This window comes from Petaurus breviceps, unplaced genomic scaffold (assembly GCF_028583685.1).
Source record: "Petaurus breviceps papuanus isolate PSGF00001 unplaced genomic scaffold, PetGlider_PUasm1.0 185, whole genome shotgun sequence".
Classification (NCBI taxonomy): domain Eukaryota; kingdom Metazoa; phylum Chordata; class Mammalia; order Diprotodontia; family Petauridae; genus Petaurus; species Petaurus breviceps.
In genome coordinates this window covers 35,507,425-35,524,845 of record NW_027185797.1, presented here as the reverse complement: position 1 = coordinate 35,524,845, position 17,421 = coordinate 35,507,425, and the positions used below count along the sequence as shown (strand labels likewise).

General features: G+C 43.1%; 2 protein-coding genes across 2 annotated transcripts in view; one reads left to right on the top strand and one right to left on the bottom strand.

The window, feature by feature from the left end:
- The window catches only part of LOC138161830 (zinc finger protein 585A-like), a 49,517-nt gene extending 35,578 nt beyond the window's left edge, over window positions 1-13,939 (bottom strand). Inside the window, exons 1-4 of the mRNA XM_069088807.1 lie at window positions 13,776-13,939; window positions 13,056-13,144; window positions 9,048-9,174; window positions 8,401-8,493 (exon numbers count right to left, since the gene is read on the bottom strand). Of these exons, the coding sequence (XP_068944908.1) occupies window positions 8,401-8,493; window positions 9,048-9,174; window positions 13,056-13,144; window positions 13,776-13,929 (463 nt within the window). The 5' untranslated portion in view covers window positions 13,930-13,939. The remainder of the gene's footprint in view (window positions 1-8,400; window positions 8,494-9,047; window positions 9,175-13,055; window positions 13,145-13,775) is intronic.
- A 259-nt stretch (window positions 13,940-14,198) lies between these two features.
- Window positions 14,199-17,421, top strand: part of LOC138161821 (zinc finger protein 420-like) — a 26,309-nt gene continuing 23,086 nt past the window's right edge. The window contains exon 1 of the mRNA XM_069088778.1: window positions 14,199-14,326. The gene's annotated coding sequence lies outside the window, so the exon portion shown is untranslated. The remainder of the gene's footprint in view (window positions 14,327-17,421) is intronic.

Sequence of the window (17,421 nt, the reverse complement as noted above, 5' to 3'; positions counted from 1 at the left end):
CCTTCCTTCCTTCCTTCCTTCCTTCCTTCCTCCCTTCCTCCCTTCCTTCCTTCCTTTTGCCTTCTAGAGAGGGGAAGGGAGGGCAGTTGGGTGAAGTGACTTGCCCAAGGTCACACAGCTAGTTTTGTGTTAAGTGTCTGAGGCTGGATTTGAACCCAGGTCCTCCTGACTCCAGGGCCGGCGCTTTATTCCTGCGCCACCTAGCCACCCCCCAAGGCTCACTTCTAAGCATCCTAATCATTGTAGTGTCTATAAGGTATAGTAGGACCAAATATTAGGAGTTACAGAGAGAGAGATTTTGTCTCAACATAAAGCAAGAACATTCTAATATTTAAGAGTAGTTTAAAAAGTGAACTGGTTATTTCACAAAATAAGGATGGCTTCAGAACTGAAATTATTCAAACAGAGGTAGGGTAGCCAACACCATAGAGCAGATCCCTGCACAGATTGAACTAGATAGGTTCAAGGCTCTAGGGGCTTTCCAGCTCAGACTTTCTATCCTTTTTTTTTTTTTTTTTGGTCTTTTTTTGGAGGAAAGAAGGCAGGGCATTTGGGGTTAAGTGACTTGTCTAAGGTCACATAGCTAGTAAGTGTTAAGTGTCTGAGGCCAGATTTGAACTCAGGTCCTCCTGATTCCAGGGCTGGTGCTCTATTCACTGTACCATCTAGCTGCCCCCCTAGCCGAGATTTTCTAACAATAAATCCTTCTTATTCATCATGGCATCCTTTCTGAAAGTTATGAGAATATTAAATTGACCCAGAGATCACACTCAGGGGCATAAAGCCCAAAATGTAAAAAGGGTAGATTCCCACTGCCCAGGGACTGGCTACACAAATCATGGTATGGATACCATAGAATGTTACGATAGTATGCAATGATGAATACAGAGAACCACCGGAAGATCTACATACATGGATGCAAAGCGAAGTAAGCGGAGCAAGGAAAACTGTAATATAGAAGATGACAACGATGTGGACAGAAAGAACATCAAATCCACTGAAACTGAACACTGTGAAATGACAGTGATCAAGGATGGACTTCCTGCCAAGACAGCTGCTCGAATGGGAGGCGGAAGCCTATTGCCCAAATACCTGTTCCAGCAAAACCCTGAGTTTGACACTAGACTGCATAATGAAATATCTATGAAATGAATCATGAAAAATCTGGTGAAAAACTACAGTAGTCAAGTCCTTTCACCCTAGGGCTGCAGATGAGGTCAGCCAGAAGCTGGAAGGTGATAAGGAGGTGCTTCAGATTGCTGCTTGGACAACTGGGGGATGGTTAAACAAATTGTGGTGTGTGGATATAACACAAATTATTGCACCTTTAGAAATGACAAAAGACAACATCAGACAATGCCAGGTAGTATGAACACGTGCCAAGTGAGTAAGTAGAATCAGAAGAAGAATCTATACAAATACAACACTGTAAAGATGTCGACTCAATCAATTCACTGACCAACTACATTTCCAGGGGACCATGATGAAGCATGTTACCTACCTCCAGAGAGAGACGTGATGAACACAAGGTGTGGAAAGACACACATTTTTGGACGTGGACACCATGCAGATTTGTTTTGCTTGATTATGTTTAGACATTACATGGTATTCTTTGTTTCCTTTCTCTCTGTTTTCTTTTCTTTTTTCTTGGAGGGCAATTGGGGTTAAGTGACTTGTCCAAGGTCACACGGCTAGTAAGTGTTAAGTGTCGAGGCCAGATTTTAACTCAGGTCCTCCTGACTTCAGGGCCAGTGCTCTATTCACTGCACCACCTAGCCGCCCCCTTTCTCTCTGTTTTCAATTGGGAGAGGGAAAGGAAAGAATTAGCAACACTGATGCTAAAGGAAGGACTATTGAAAGACTTTTTAAAACACATAATAGAAAAGAAGGATGTTTAGAAGAAAACATATAAGCAGGACAGTTTTGAAAGTAAAATATAGGGGGGCAGCTAGGTGGTGTAGTGAATAGAGCACTGGCCCTGGAGTCAGGGGGACCTGAGTTCAAATCTGGCCTCAGACACTTGACACACTTACTAACTGTGTGACCTTGGGCAAGTCACTTAACCCCAATTGCCTTGCCTTCCCCCCTCCAAAAAAAAAAAGAAAGTAAATATATTTTATTAAGTACTTTTTGGAAAACAAAATGTGTGAAATGGAGATTCACAGCTTTATAGAAAAATTCTCTTGTGTTCTGCTTGTACATGGAAATGATCCTTTAGGGGGAGTGCTTAAGTTCAGAAAAAAATAATTTATATTTAAATTTTTAAAAAAGCTTATAATAATCTAGCTTGACCATTCCCTCAGAGTCAGCTGAGTAGCTCATTGAATAAAGTCCTGAGCCAGGAGTCAGGAAGGTCTAAGCTCAAATCCCTCCTCAGACACTTACTGGTTGTGTGCCTAAGTAAGTCACGTAACCTGTCTGCCTCAGTTTTTTCAACTGTAAAATAGGGATAATAACAGCACCTACCTCTCAGAGCTGTCGTGAGGATCAAAAGAGGTAATATTGCTAAAGGGCTTAGCATGTACCTAACACAGAGGGGGTATTCAATAAACGCCTGTTTCCTTCTTTGTGGAAGTGGAACACAGAATGCAGTGTATGAGATGTGGGAAAACAAGCACATAAATGCACAGCTGGGTAGGCTATAAATTGGGGCAGTCATTCTGGAAAGCAATTTAGGAGGATGCCCCCAGATCACTCAACCATGCATGCCCTTTGACCTAAGGAGACCTCTAGTAGGCCTATGATCCAAAGAGATCAAAGAAATAGGAAAAGATCCTGTAAGTACAAGAGTATTTACAACAGAGTTTTGTTTTTTCATAATGGCAAAGAACTGAAAACCTATAAATTGAGGAACGTCTTGACAAATAACAGATGGAGATGGAATAGAATAAAACATAAAAGTTTTTTAAAGGAGAAAAACAAATTAAACAAAGAAGCTGGCATAGCTGAATTGGTACTGATCACCATGTTATCAAGTCTGGATTTAAGCTCAAATTTACTAGATTGTGAGACTGTGACCATGACCATGATCATCAGATTCAGATAAAGCCTTAGTTTCACTGTCCAGAAAGCAGGAAGGAAGAGGATTTATACTATGGTCTTCATGTGGCTGTTGTGAAGGGAGTGTTTTACAAACATTAGTCACCATGTAAATATGGATAATGTCTATTAATAATTAATAATAATAATTAATATTAATAATAAAGTAATTAAAATGAATCGGAAATAAAATAATAAATTAATTAATTAGATCAATAATTAAAATTCACTTCAATTCATTGATATTAACATTAACAAATAAAGAGAGTCAGCTGGACTAATCCTACATCTTTCCTTCAAAGCAGGCTTCTGGTCATTGGGAGATTCCCAGTCCAGTACGTTATTTCGTTTATTTTGGGCCAAGGAAAAGGCCAGGTTTCTGAGGTGTGTTAACAAGAGGAATTTCAGTTGCTATTGCTGCTTTTGGAATAGAGCTAAGGGATCGTTGTGAGCCACCAATTAAAGCTGTAAAATCAAGGGAGAGAGTAGAAAGGAATGAACCCCCAAAATGGGCAGATGCCATTTCAAAAGGAGAGGGGCAACAGCATGAAAAGAAAAAAAGTATGGCTGGGCATAAAAAGGAAGAACAGAGAGGCAGCTAGGTGGTGCAGTGAATAGAGCACCAGCCCTGGAATCAGGAGGACCTGAGTTCAAATCCGGCCTCAACACTTAACACTTACTAGCCGTGTGACCTTGGGCAAGTCACTTAATACCAATTGTCCTGCCTTCCCCCCTCCAAAAAGAAAAAAAAAGGAAGAATAGGGCTGGAGCAGAATTCAGAATGTTGGGAAGAAAAGTATGGAGAGGTAGTCTGAGACAGTCTAAAGACCATGAACGTGAAACAGACTTATTTTCACTAGACACAGTGGAGAAAAAGAGGTTACTGTAGATTTCTGAGATAGGTTCTTGAGGAAAAGGATTTGGGAGGGTTCTGAAAACAATTTAAAATGACACTGTTCATACCCTTCTATAGGGCTTACTCCAGGGCCTGGCACATAACTGGTGGTTAATAAATGTTTACTGATTGATAGTACTACTAAGTACATATCCCAAGAAGGCCAGAGAGAGGAAGATACCGCATAAACAAAATATTTATGGCCGCATTTTTTGGTAATAACAAAGAACTGGAAGGAAAGTGGGTTCTCATTTTTCGGAGAACACCTGAACAAACTGTATTATATGAATGTCATGGAATATGATGGACCATAAAAAATGATGACTATTAAGAATTCAGAGATTATCGTTATATCTTCTCTTTCAGAACAAAGCAAGGAGAACCAAAAATTGTTCCCAAGATTACCATAATGACGATCCTATAATTCAGAACTCTGATCCTGCAGTGACCAATGGTGATAGCCAAGAACTTCCAACAACATTACTCCTGTTGGGAAACTGGTAATGGGCAATAGGTATAGATTAAGGGGGATGTTTTTCAGACATGACCAATGTGTTGGTCTGTTACTTGATTGTACTTGTCACAAGGGAGGTACTACTGGGCACTCTAAGGGTAATGGGAATTTATTGGGATATGACAATGAGGCTTAAAAAAAGAAAATCTAAATAAAACTTTTTTTTATAAAGGAAAGAATGTTTTTTTCCCATGTTTTTTCCCCTTTTGGTCTTTGTCTTCTTTTACAACATGACTAATATGGAAATATGTCTTGCACGATTGCACATGTATTACTTTTATCAAATTGCATCTTGGGGGTGGTGGTGAGGGAGGGAAGGAAAAAATTTGGAACTCAAAAAAATTTTTAAATGAATGTTAAAAATCAACTTTACATGTAACTGGGAAAATAAAATATTTTTATTAAAAAAAAAAGTGAATAGAGCACCAGCCCTAGAGTCAGGAGGACGTGAGTTCAAATCCAACCTCAGACACTTACCAGCTATGTGACCCTGGGCAAGTCATTTAACTCCAATTGCCCTGCCCTCCTCCCTCCAAAATAAAAAGAATTAGGGTAACTGGCAAGAAAGTCTGTGCCCCTAAAAATTTTTTGTCCTTACACAAATGTTGCATGAGAAACACTGACAAAGCAGCCTATAGAGAAAGGATACTCATTCAGAGTGGAGATGGCTGAAATATCTTTTTTCCTAGCATCTAATTTATATATGACTGATGGGACTTTAAGACTGAAAGGAGTAAAAAACTTAGATAGCTAGATCTATTTATCTGATGACTATTTTGTTTCCTTGTGTCTTGGCTCACAGAGATGGATTTTGGTTTCTCACCATACGATTGAAGGAAGCCATTTCACATGAGAGACCCTGCTCTGGAGTAGGGTAGGTCAAGGGCAGACCCCTGAGTGGGTCTGAGAAGAAAGGCTTTACAGTCTGTACTGTCACTGGCTGTTTAGAAGAGCTGATTGGTGGGGAAATTTTCATTCCATAGAGGAGCAAGGCTCTACCTTTCCCTACTTCTCCATCTACACATCTTATAGGTAGAAATGCCTCAGAGCCTAGGCAAGGGAGCACACCAGGAATGGTTCTGAAGATCCCAAGGTTAGGGGTTCTGTTTAGCTGAGAGAGTTTAACATTGCTTTGGCAGCCCAGAAGAAGAGTGGTCAATAGAGAAGAGGCCCCGGAGAAGAACAGTTCTACCCACAAGCAGACTGCAGAGCTGACTACGTGAAAGAGAAAAAGGGCAATGACACCTGTGGTCCAATTATGAGACCCCCTGGGCACATGTATCCCAACTACCTATGATTCTGTAAGTCTGTGCCTACTTCTCCCCACATTCACTAAGGGGATCGTTGTGAGAGTGTGGCCAGGTTTTGGATGGAAGGTTATGTTTGATTTTCTTGATTTACCTTTCATCTAATAAATGCCTCTGGTAAAGAGTTAACAGTGCCCTCTTGGATGATTCGTTAAACAGGAAGCACAGGATTGGGGGGCATATGCACTATAGTTATGTGTAGAAGGAATCTACTGATCCCCATGAGCATTACCCCCAAGGATACTGAGAGTAAATTTTAATAGCATGGGTTCCTTCATCTGGGAAAATATTGATTTGCTAGGGTGAGTGCAGATTTGGTGATCTGAGCTAGCCAAAAGAGGAAAAAGTGGCAGTGGAGTGTAATGCTGCACATGGGAGTCTGGAGGGGGCTGATGCTACAGGGGTAGATAATTTAAGTGAGTTCAGGAGGCCTAGCAAAGGATCCAACAAATAGATTCAATAACAAATGGGAAAGGGGGATTGAACAGGTTTCTAGTTTGGAGAAATAATATTCCTTTGGCCAGAAATGAGGAAATTAAGGAGGGAGATATGTTTGAGGCAGATAAGTCTGGTTTGAGAAATGTTTGTCCTTTGTTATCAAAGAGGACCAATGACATCACGGGTGATATCTTGACTTGTGGGTAAAATGGATTTAAGTGAGTCAGTCACACAAAGCCATCAGCCTCACTCTCTCTTCCAGAGTCATCGAAGTCCAGTGGCAAGTCAAGGTGACTGGCAACAACCTGGGACACAGTGGACGGTCTTGGCACCTTCAACGCCTGACCAAGCTCTAGGTCTTCATGGCCACTGGAACAAACTCATCTGCCCATTCTGAGGGGGAAGTGTTCTCATGCTTGGGGTAGATACCTCTCTCACTCACCGATGGATGTGAGCCCGCATCAGTTACCTTAGTGAAATACTGTGTTTGCAGAGAAAGGAAGTCATCCAAATAGACATGTCTTGTAGACAAATGCTAGCAAAGAATGCCAACGAATGAAAACAGGGCTAAAGATATGATTGGGGAATTTTTAGTATAGAAGGGATAGTAATGACTGCGGAGAGATGACTTGTCTAAAGAAGCATAGAGAGAAGAACAGAGGGATGAAGACAGTCACAGAAATGGAAGAACTTGGGAGGGAAGATTTGGGAGATGGGGAAGACGATTTTAAAAAGCAGGAATAAAGTCATTACAGAGGTAAGAGAAAAAGGACAGCGTCTCAAATAGAAAGGAGACGTCATGAAGGATCAAAATGTGCCAAATACTATGAAAAGGCTATAGAGGATCATAAGGTCAGAAGAACCGAGTTCAAATCTCAGCTCTTCCTCTTACTTCCGGTGTGACTTTGAGGAAAGTCCCTAAGAAGAAGTCAGAACACCTGGCTGGGATTCTCGGTTCTGGCACTTACTAACCATGTGAGAACAGGGTCAAGCAAAGGTGTTTCTTTTTCTTCTTTTTGGATATAAACCAAACAAACTCAGTCACATTAGGAGGAAAGGAGCCTGAGAGGAGGAAGAGAGAGAAAACAATATCTTGCACAGAGTAGGAATATAATAAATGCTTCTGAATTCAAATGAATGAAGGACCAAAGAAGAGAAGGAAATCAAAGGAGGAAATAATCATGCAAAAGGGAAGGTTGGAGAATGGAGGAAAATGTGGGGAAAGATATAAGGAAAGAGTTTTACTAAAAAGAAATATGAGCTTATACCGTGTTTCCCCGATAATAAGACCTATCCCGAAAATAAGCCCTCCCCTTACTGTGTAAGATTCCTCTAAAATAAGCCCTCCCCCCAAAATAAGCCCTATTGAGATTGCTACTGTAGTGAAGGTGATCCCCTGCGCTACATGCTACATTACGGTACCCTCTGTATGCACCGGCCCCCCCTCCCCCGGGTGAAACACACGCCACGCTCCGAGCTGCATCCAATCAGAGCTGCAGCAGTGAGCGCGTCATCCTGTTCTTCCCCAGTGATTTGCTTACTGAATAAAGGTACATTTTTTTGTTCACATTTACCTGTTTATTAAAATTGCTGTCAATGTTCATTAAAATAAGCCCTCCCCTGAAAATAAGTCCTCTGGTGTTTTTCTGTCCAAAAAAAATAACAAGACAGTGTCTTATTATTGGGGAAACACGGTACTAGTGAGGTCACACTTGCCCATTTCATCCCTTCTCCAAAGTCCCCAGGGAAACACTGTGCATACAGGGTCCTCTAAAACAGAGGTGTCAGCCCGCAACAATCCCAAGCATAGCCTGAACCAGGTTAAAATGTAATTGGGAAATACTTAACCAAGTAAACGAAAATATAGGTAGCATACATCTTACAATACGTGAACCGCAGGGATCTTTTTTAAATTTTTTTTTCTTTTTGGAGGGCAATTGGGGTTGAGAGACTTGCCCAAAGTCACACAGCTAGTAAGTGTGTCAAGTGGCTGAGGCTGGATTTGAACTCAGGTCCTCCTGACTCCTGGGCTGGTGCTCTATTCACTGCACCACCTAGCCACCCTCTGCAGGGATCTTTAGGAAGGGATCGGTGGTCCCCTTTTCTGTCTGGGTGACACTGCTGCTCTCCAGTCTCTAGAAGGGGCTCTCCCATGACTGAAGGGCAGGGCTATTTCCTCCAGTGTCTCTTGGCTGTTACTCACTCACCTGAACAAGAACTTCTTGCCTCTCCCTCTGGCACCCATGGTACTTCCCCATTCTCCAAATGATGGATCACATCTGGTTCAAAAACAAGGAGTCCTGCTCATTGGAAAAGAAACGGGAGAGGGTTTAGAATTGAGCTATCTCACCACATAATCCTAGGGTCTTTTTCAATAAAAGATGGCATTTTAGGAAAAGACAGAATGTCATACTCAGGATCTTGAGTAATGTTCTCAACTGCACTCACAGGAAGCATAGCGGGAAGGGGGGGAAGGGCGTCAAAGTTGACTTGACCCCAAAGAAACAGACTGCTTGACCCACTCCTTGTGAAGAAGATGGGGACTTTCTTCTCTTCAGGGTATATGCATTGGGATATTACAGAGTAGGCGTTAGCCTGGGGCAAATGGAGAGTAGGAAAAATGCTGACTCAAATAAAGCTGTAAGTTTCCAATTTAGGAGAGAAAAGACTTGTCACTCGGGACCAGGAAGCAGAAACATCCTGTCTCAGGACCAGAAGGATTTAGAAATCCTCTTACATTACTCACTGAATAGGTTTAAAAACCAAGTCAAACCTCTTGTAAATGATTCAGATACACCACAGCCTTTAGCTCATAAGAATGGGGATTCCTCAATGGACAGACTGATTTCCTCACCAAGTAAGACCAGGTTCCTGTAGTTCTCCAGCATCACATCCCGGTAAAGGTCCCTCTGAGCAGGGTTCAGTTGCTTCCACTCCTCTTGGGTGAAGTGAACAGCCACATCCTTGAAGGTCAACAATTTCTGAAACAAATAGATTTCTTTTCAACCAAAGACCACACAATACATGGACCACTGAGGAGATGGGAAGCTCACAAGAGGTACTGGGTCTGAGCATTTTGAATATTCTATACTAAACATTTACTGAGAACTCATTTATTTTGTGCTCCCGGAATGCATAAAGTTTTACCTGACGGCTCAATTTCGCCCTTACAAATAATTTCTTTAAGTGTGCCCCTATCGGCCATTATTCCCTACTTGAGCACAAATATAATCAACATTGTTGTTCAACTGTTTACAGTCATGTCTGACTCTTTGTGTCCCCATTTGAGGTTTTCTTGGCAAAGGTACTGGGATTTGCCACTTCCTACTCCAGCTCATTTTACGGGTGAGGAAACTGAGGCAAAGAGGGGTAAGTCACTTGGCCAGGGTCACACGGCTAGTAAGTGTCTCAGGTCAGATTTGAACTCAAGAAGAGAAGTCTTCCTGACTCCAGGTCTGGTGCTCTGTGCACTATGGTACTACGTAGCTGTCCCATAACCAATATCCTCATGTTCTTAGATGAACAATTCTGACATTAACAATCATATTATACACTTTAATTTCTAAACAGATTAAGGTAGCCACAGTGATTCATTACTGGTCACGAAGTTTGGAGCAGAGTTCAAAGGAACCAAAATGTATATTTAGGTGATGGTTTTCTCCAACTCCTGCCACTCATGTGACCCAGAGCTTTCACTCAAACCACTGCTTTCCCAAGTCAGATTCCCACAGCACAGAATTCTCTGGCAGCTGATTACACAAATATCTTAAAGTATCTATATTACATACTATATACGAGGAACAACGAGACAGACCATTGATAGGCTAAAAAGATGAAGCGTCATTCCTACCCTCATATTCTTCACCGTATATTACAGAGAACGACTTCTGCACAAATAGTTAGCACATAAAATGAAACATGAGCACACGAGAGGTGCAAAGCCAATACTTTGTAATGTCCAAGGGATGGGAGCTGCTGCTAACTGGGGCATGAAGGGATGGATCGGTGGGATCAGGGACGCTTTAGGTCAGAGATAATGAATGCTTCCCCTCTGATATCTCACACTTGGAGGCAGAGCCAAGGGGAGGGAGGAGCTAGAAATAGTCCAGTCGAGCTCCCTTGAACAAAACTCCTTCAAAGAGACTTAGAAAAATGCACTAGTTCTCGTGGGAAAATGCAGAAAAAGGGACAACGAGTCACTGTCCAGCACAAGCTGGAATAGGGAGAGAGACAAGGAGGTCTGGGGACACTGGGATAGAGCCAGACCAGAAGCATGCTGTGCCCAGGCTGAACAGCAGGGACAAGGAGGTCCCCGACCCGTACCAGGGCACTGAGAAGGAGAAAGATGCCAACTGGTAGCTTTGTTACCCACCACCCAAAACTGGGTCATGGATCCAGGGTAGACTATGAAGGGGACCTGCACCTACAGGGGGTGCTCCTGGGTCAGCAGGCCCTGGGCAGTGTACAGAGAAGGGGAAAGTTCCGAAATAAGCAGCAGTGGTTTGGTTCGGACCCCAGGAGCTGAGGTCTGTTTCAGGATCTAGACTGGTCTGCAGAGGAAAAACTAAGGCAGGAATCCAGGCCCAAAGGAGAACTACAGTTCTTTCACTCCAAACCAAACAGAGCTTGGCAGTTGGCTGATAGGGGCTGAGTCCAGCCTCGGTCCACTCTTGGTCAGACCCAAACCCAGGTCAGGAACTTGTGGAGTTCAGACCAGGCAACAGCAATCAGTCTTTGCCCTAGATCAGACTACTTTGGGAGTGCTGGAAACTTGCAGGTCCCCAGGCTGTCCCTGAAATCCTAGAACAACATGAGACCAAATACCCCAAGAAAGCAGCAACAGAACTAGTTTCCCTCCAGTGAACAGAGCCCAGCCCTAACATCAAGTCCAAAGTCAGGAAATTGTCTGGAAGAATGAGTAAACTAGAAAAGAACCCTGCCACAAAAAGCTACAAAGCAGGGAAGCTCAAGGCCCAAACATAGAAAAAGAGAATGACTCCAAAACATCTACATCTTGACACAGCTAAGTGATGCAATCTATGGAGCAGTGGGCCTGGAGTCAGGAAAATCTGAGTTACAACAGCCTTGGATACTTACTAGCTGTGTGACCCTGCACAAGTCATTTAACCTGTTTCCCTCAGTTTCCTCCACTGTAAAATGTGGATAATAATAGCATCTACCTCCCAGGGTTATGGTGAGGATAAAAGAGCCCTTACCACAATCACCAGCACATGGCAGTTGCTAAATAAATGCTATCATTATTATTACAAGTAAGGCCTTGGAGCAAAATACATCAGCTAGAACTCCTACAAGAGATAAAGGGTTTTAAAATATTTTGAAAAATGAAATGAGAGCACTTAAGGGGAAAAAATGGAAAAAATAATGAGAGTCCATAGAAGAAAGTTTTAGAAGGGGAATTAAAAACTTGGCACAAGAGGTACAAAACCTTACCCAAACAACAAACTCCCTAAAAGTCAGAATGGACAAAATAAGAGCCAATAACTTCATGAGACAACAAGAAATATTAAATCAAAGTCAAGAGACTGAAGAAATAGAAGAAAATCTAAAAAGGAAAAGTATCTTATAGCAAAAACAACAGACCTGGAAAACAAATCTAGAGGAAACAAATTGATAATCATTGGACTGTTTGAATGCCATGACAGGAAAAAAAGGGGCCTGGACATTCTATTTCAAGAAATTTTAAAAGAAAACTACTTGGATCTCCTAGAACTAAGGGGCAAAAAGGAAAGAGAAAGGGACCATCTGTTATCCCAAAATGAAAACTCCCAGGAATATCACAGTCAAAATCCAGGGTTTCCAAGTCAAGGAAAAAATACTACAAAACAACCAGAAAGAAAGAATTCAAGTGGCTCCAGCTTCTCACTACAATCTTCAGGTTGGGCACGCTATCCACCATGCTACCTAGCTGCCCCCCACCAATTTATTTAGCATTCATTATGTGCCGGACACTGGATATATAAAGGCAAAAATCAAATGGTATTTGCGTTTATGGAGCTTACAATCTACTGAGAGGAAACAGTACATATACATGTATGTGTAGGTAAATAGATAGATAGACAGACAGACAGACAGATAGATAGATAGATAGACAGACAGAAGATGAGATGGAGGTAGAGATATGTAGAACACAGTGAGTAAATATGAGGATATTTGTGGGAGCAAAGCACCAACCACTGTAGCTAGCTCCTGCGCTTTACTCTGAAAGCAGCCGGGATTTGGGCATATGAAAGTGGAGAGTATATTACTAGAAAGGGAAACAGTCTGTGCAGAGGCATAGGGACGAGAGAGACTGCTGAATACAAGGAATATTAAGTAGGCAAGAGTGGTTGACAACAGAAGGCATGAGGAAAAGGGATATTCAATGGGGATAGTAGGGGTGGTGACAGGTAGAGATAACAATGCTTGTAAAAATAAATAAATGACGACATTTTTAAAAGCACGGGTCATGCCAAGCACCAGAATGATATGTTCTTGTCAGCGTGCTATATGAGCTAGGTTACACTGAACATATGTCCTACTGAACATATGACATTCTAAGCTTCTTTCTCTGAGGACATTGGGCCATGAGAGAGCTTCCTTAGAAAACACTGGAAAAATACTGGAAAGAAATTCATTCTTGTGGGCATCCGTTTCCTCATGTATTGAATAAGTGAACTAGATTGCAAAATCTCTTTAAGTTCTGATGACCCATAAGATTTCTGAATCTTCTGGGGGAGGACAATCAGGCTCAGGTCTCTGAATAAGATACAGTTAACCAGGAAAGTCCAAGAGCAAAGGAAAGAAATAATCTGTCGTTGGAGGAAAGACAGCGTTTCAGGAGAGAGGCAAGAAAGGATCTCACCTGGCACTTGGCCTTCAGAAACCCAGAAGTCATTGTGTCCTCTTCTAGTGGCCTTTCTTGTTGGAGGGCTGAATCATGGCAAGGTGGAGCTGAGGGATGAGAAATACATCATGAAGAACAAGCAGGGACAGATTTGAGATGAGTTGGTTGACTAGTAAGGATGCCAAAGGAATCAGCTATGCTCAAAGCCAATTAAATGCCATTCCAACCTTCACACTCCCCGCAGTACAAAAAAAAGGGGGGGGGGGGAAGTATTTAAAGCAAAAGGAAACAAAGAAAAGGAAACAAAGAAAAAAAAAACAATCGGAGGGGGAAACAACATCCCACCCCCACCCCCAGAGAGAGGGAGAACCTGTGACGTCCACTCAGAAGCCCTAGAGCCGCGCTGAAAATATTAATAACCAGCATTTATATTGCTGTGTAAGGTCTGCAGAGAGTTGACACCTGTTAACTCATTTCATCCTCAGAACATCCCAGAAAGGAAGGTGCTACTATTAGCCTCATTTTGCTGATGAAGACACTGAGACTGAAAGAGGGTCAGTGACTCGCGCAGGGTCACACCAACAAAGTGTCCGAGAACGGCTTTGAACGTCGGGCTCTCAGATTCCGAAGTCTGGCGCTCTATGCACGGTGCCTCCAGCTCTCCCGATCTAAACTGGATGTGGGGCTCCCTCGGGCACCTCCATCGAGCACCTGCTAGGTTACGTGGAGGGAGCTCACATGTGGTCCAGGCCCACCAGGTGTGGGGGCACGGCGCAAACAAAGAGATGGGGTGTCCGCCGCACTGGAGCCCCAAGGAAGCCCCCACCTCCGTACTGTGAGGCAGGAGCGCGCAGGCGCCAGGAAGGGGATGGAGAGCACAGAACGCGCACATCCACCCGTGGGGAGGGGGCTTAAGGGGTGCCAGGGCTCTCCAGCCAGTCCTTTCTAGCCTTCCCCCTCGCAGGCACACAGATGGAGGCTCGGACCCCAGCCCTATCGCAATACATGGACACAGTCTAGGCCTGCCCCTGAGGCTTACGTAAGGGGCAGGGACCCCGCTGAGGGTGCAGCCACTCACCTGGGCGATCACTCCAAGGGTAGCGAACTCCCGCTGCACCAGGCTGCGGAACTACGACTCCCAGAATCCTTCGAGGGCTCAAGGGCCGCGAGCGGCGCAGGCAGGTGCCGGGGAGCTTCTGGGGAATGGGAGTCTAGCTGCGGGTCTGGAAGGCTTCAGCGGAAGGTTCCGGAGGTTTCCTTCTGAGCAGGCCTACTGCGGGCTGGATCAGGTAATCTACAGGGCCGGGGCGGGGGGCTTCGGCTGAGGGCTGCTACGGCCGGTATTTGGGTCATTCCTGCACATCGCCTGGACTTGAGAGCAGAGCGGGCGCCCTCCCTTCCCGCTGTTTGTCACGTCTCTTTTTCTCCAAGCCAGTTCCGTGGATTTGCTGGATTGGATGAAAAAACTTTGCGTGCTCAACTCTAGAGCACTTAATTAATAGAACATGGAAGGTAGAGACGTGATCACAGAAACCCCCCTTACCAAGGCGGGGCAGCACCTTCTCTGCCACTTGGAATCGTGGAGAGTGGCCGAGGGGCCTGACAGCTTGTAACTAGTCCATGGGTATACACACAGAAAAAAGCAAGACAGTACCTGTCCCCAAAGAGCGGCAACGCCCAGGGGAGGAGTATTTTAATTTGGGAAGTCACAGGGAGAGTTGTTCTTGGAGAGGACCAGTGACCTCTAGAAGCTGATGTTTTGACTTGCAAGTGAATCGGATTTAAGTGGGGGAGGGCTGTACAAAGTCACCAGCCTCAGAACCATCAGGGTCCAGCGGCAAGACAGATCCGGAGGACTGAAGACAGAGGTAGTGAGGGGAGTCTGAAAAGACTGACACACCTTTTCCAGTAACAATGGCAGATCTGATTTGATTGTGGTTTCTGAGCTGGAAAGGGAGAAAATGAGTGCTTGAGGGTATTTGTAGTGGCTAGCAGATGGTGAGAAGATGAGGGGAACTAGGCTAGCTATAGTGCCATGCTACACTGCAATCTTCATAAAGATGGGGGTTATTGCACATCTTGGGCTTCATTGATGATTGATATGCAGGCTAGTTTTGTTGAACCAATCCCTCCCCCCCTCCTCATGATTCTCTGGGGGGGGGGGGGAGGAGTAAATCAGGAAAGAAAGGCTATATAAAATTTTTAAAACGATATCAATAAATATGAGGGGGAAGAAAGAAGGATCAGTAGGGTTAGGTTAGCCTTGTGCTGCTATACCTCTCAGTCAACCCCAATGCTTGGACTGTTTTTGCCCACAGACATAGCCTGGTATTCATTTTGTGCTTTTGGAAGGCCCTTGTTCATAGTCCCTGAAGAACCAGAGGGCAGGTTCAAGATATAATCACTGCTCTCCTCCTGAAAAAAAGAAAAAAATTCCTAAAATATCATGGCCAAAATCCAGAGTTCCCACATCAAAGGAAAAATTCTGGTAATGAGGTGATTCCTCTTGCAAAAAGCAACTCCCCTTCATACTAGCCTCTCTTCCAGTGTTCTACAGCAGGACTGCCCATTCTCTAATCTTAAATCTCTTCTTATCTAATAGCTTCTTCTTTGCTGGCTTCAAATGTCCCCAATCATCTTCCATTCTTTTTTTTTTGCTTTTTTTTTGGAGGGAGGGAAGCAGGGCAATTGCAGTTAAGTGACTTGCCCAAGGTCACATGGCTAGTAAGTGTTAAATGTATGAGGCCAGATTTGAACTCAGGTCCTCCTGACCCCAGGGCTGGTGCTCTATTCACTGTGCCACCAAGCCACCCCTCATCTCCCATTCTTAAAAATAAAAACAAAAACTTTCCTTTTCACAGAAAGATTCTTGGGAAAAAACTTTTTATACTTTGCCTCCACTTCCTCTTCTCAACCCTCAGAATCTGGCTTCCAATTTCATCACTCTCCAAAGTTACCAATAATATCTTAACCAGCTGATAGTCTTTTCTTAATCAACCTTGACCTCTCTGCAGCATGTGACACTGTTAACCACCCTCTTCTTCTGGGAGAAACTAGCTAATCAATGCCTTGAGAATTACTAGAATTGGTTGTTCATTCAAAATTTCTTGATGGAGTGGAGGTCGAGGATAGTATTTGAAAACTAATCTCTTAAAAACCATCTGAGGAGTTAATTTTTAAAATGAGTAAATTTCATGAGATGAGAAAATCTGCCAGTAGAAAAGCTTAGAGCCATGCTTAAATCAGAGAAAGATGCCTCATACATAGATAACATAGATTTCTTATACCACAAAATATCATAGACCAACTTCAAGTATCTTCTCCATAAAAGATCCTTCACTTCTTGGGGAAGAATCAGTAGAAGTTTGGACAGGGTGTTCTATAGTATGACTACAAGCCTGGCAGGCATCTGAGTTAAGCTACACAAAAGGTGTAATTTAGTGGAAGGTTTCAGAGTCCATGCTTTTGAACTTGTGAAGTCTCTGAGAGCGAAAAACAAACCAAACAAACAAACAAACAAAACCACTGACAACCAATTATCAGGAGTGCTTAAAAAAGTTGAAGTGGAGTCATGGATCTGTCCTGAGTGCTGAAATAGTATTTTCTATGTTCAACAATGTTATTCAGCACAACAAAGAATCACCTTCCAAATAAGTGATGCCAAGTGGATAACCTGCTAATAAATTGGTTGATGGTATGGGCTAACTACCAGTATTTTTAATCTCTATAGCTTTCCTCTAGATAATTTCACAGGTGAGAGTCTAGGCAGAAAAGTACTTCCTTTGGGTCCAGTTTTCCACCAGGAGCATTTGGCTAACTTAAGCCTGTTTCTTGTTAATATTAACTTCACTTGACTAAAACCTGACTCATGGGATGACAGTATTAATGGAATCCCTTTGACTCTTTCATCAGGTCCACAAAGTCAAAACTATTTCCATAATAATACTAAGACATGATTTGCCTATTAAAACACTCTCCCCTTTCCCCACTATTATCTGTGTGAGGTCAGATTTTCTTCATATACTTCAACCAAAACAACTCATAACAATAAATTGGATAAAGAAACTGACATGAGAATCTACTTGGCACAATAGATAAAAAGCTAAGCCTGGAATCAGGAAGGCTTGTGTTCAAATTTGACCTCAGGACACTTACAAGTTGTGTGACCCTAAGCAAATCATTTAACTTCTATCTGCCTTAGCTGCCTCATTGTAAAATGAGGATATTGAAGATAACAACAGCTTCTACCTCCCAGGGTTGTTGTGAGGGTCAATGGAATTTGTAAGCACTTAATAAATGCTTGTTTCCTTCCTTCCTTCCTTCCTTCCTTCCTTCCTTCCTTCCTTCCTTCCTTCCTTCCTTCCTTCCTTCCTTCCCTTCCTTC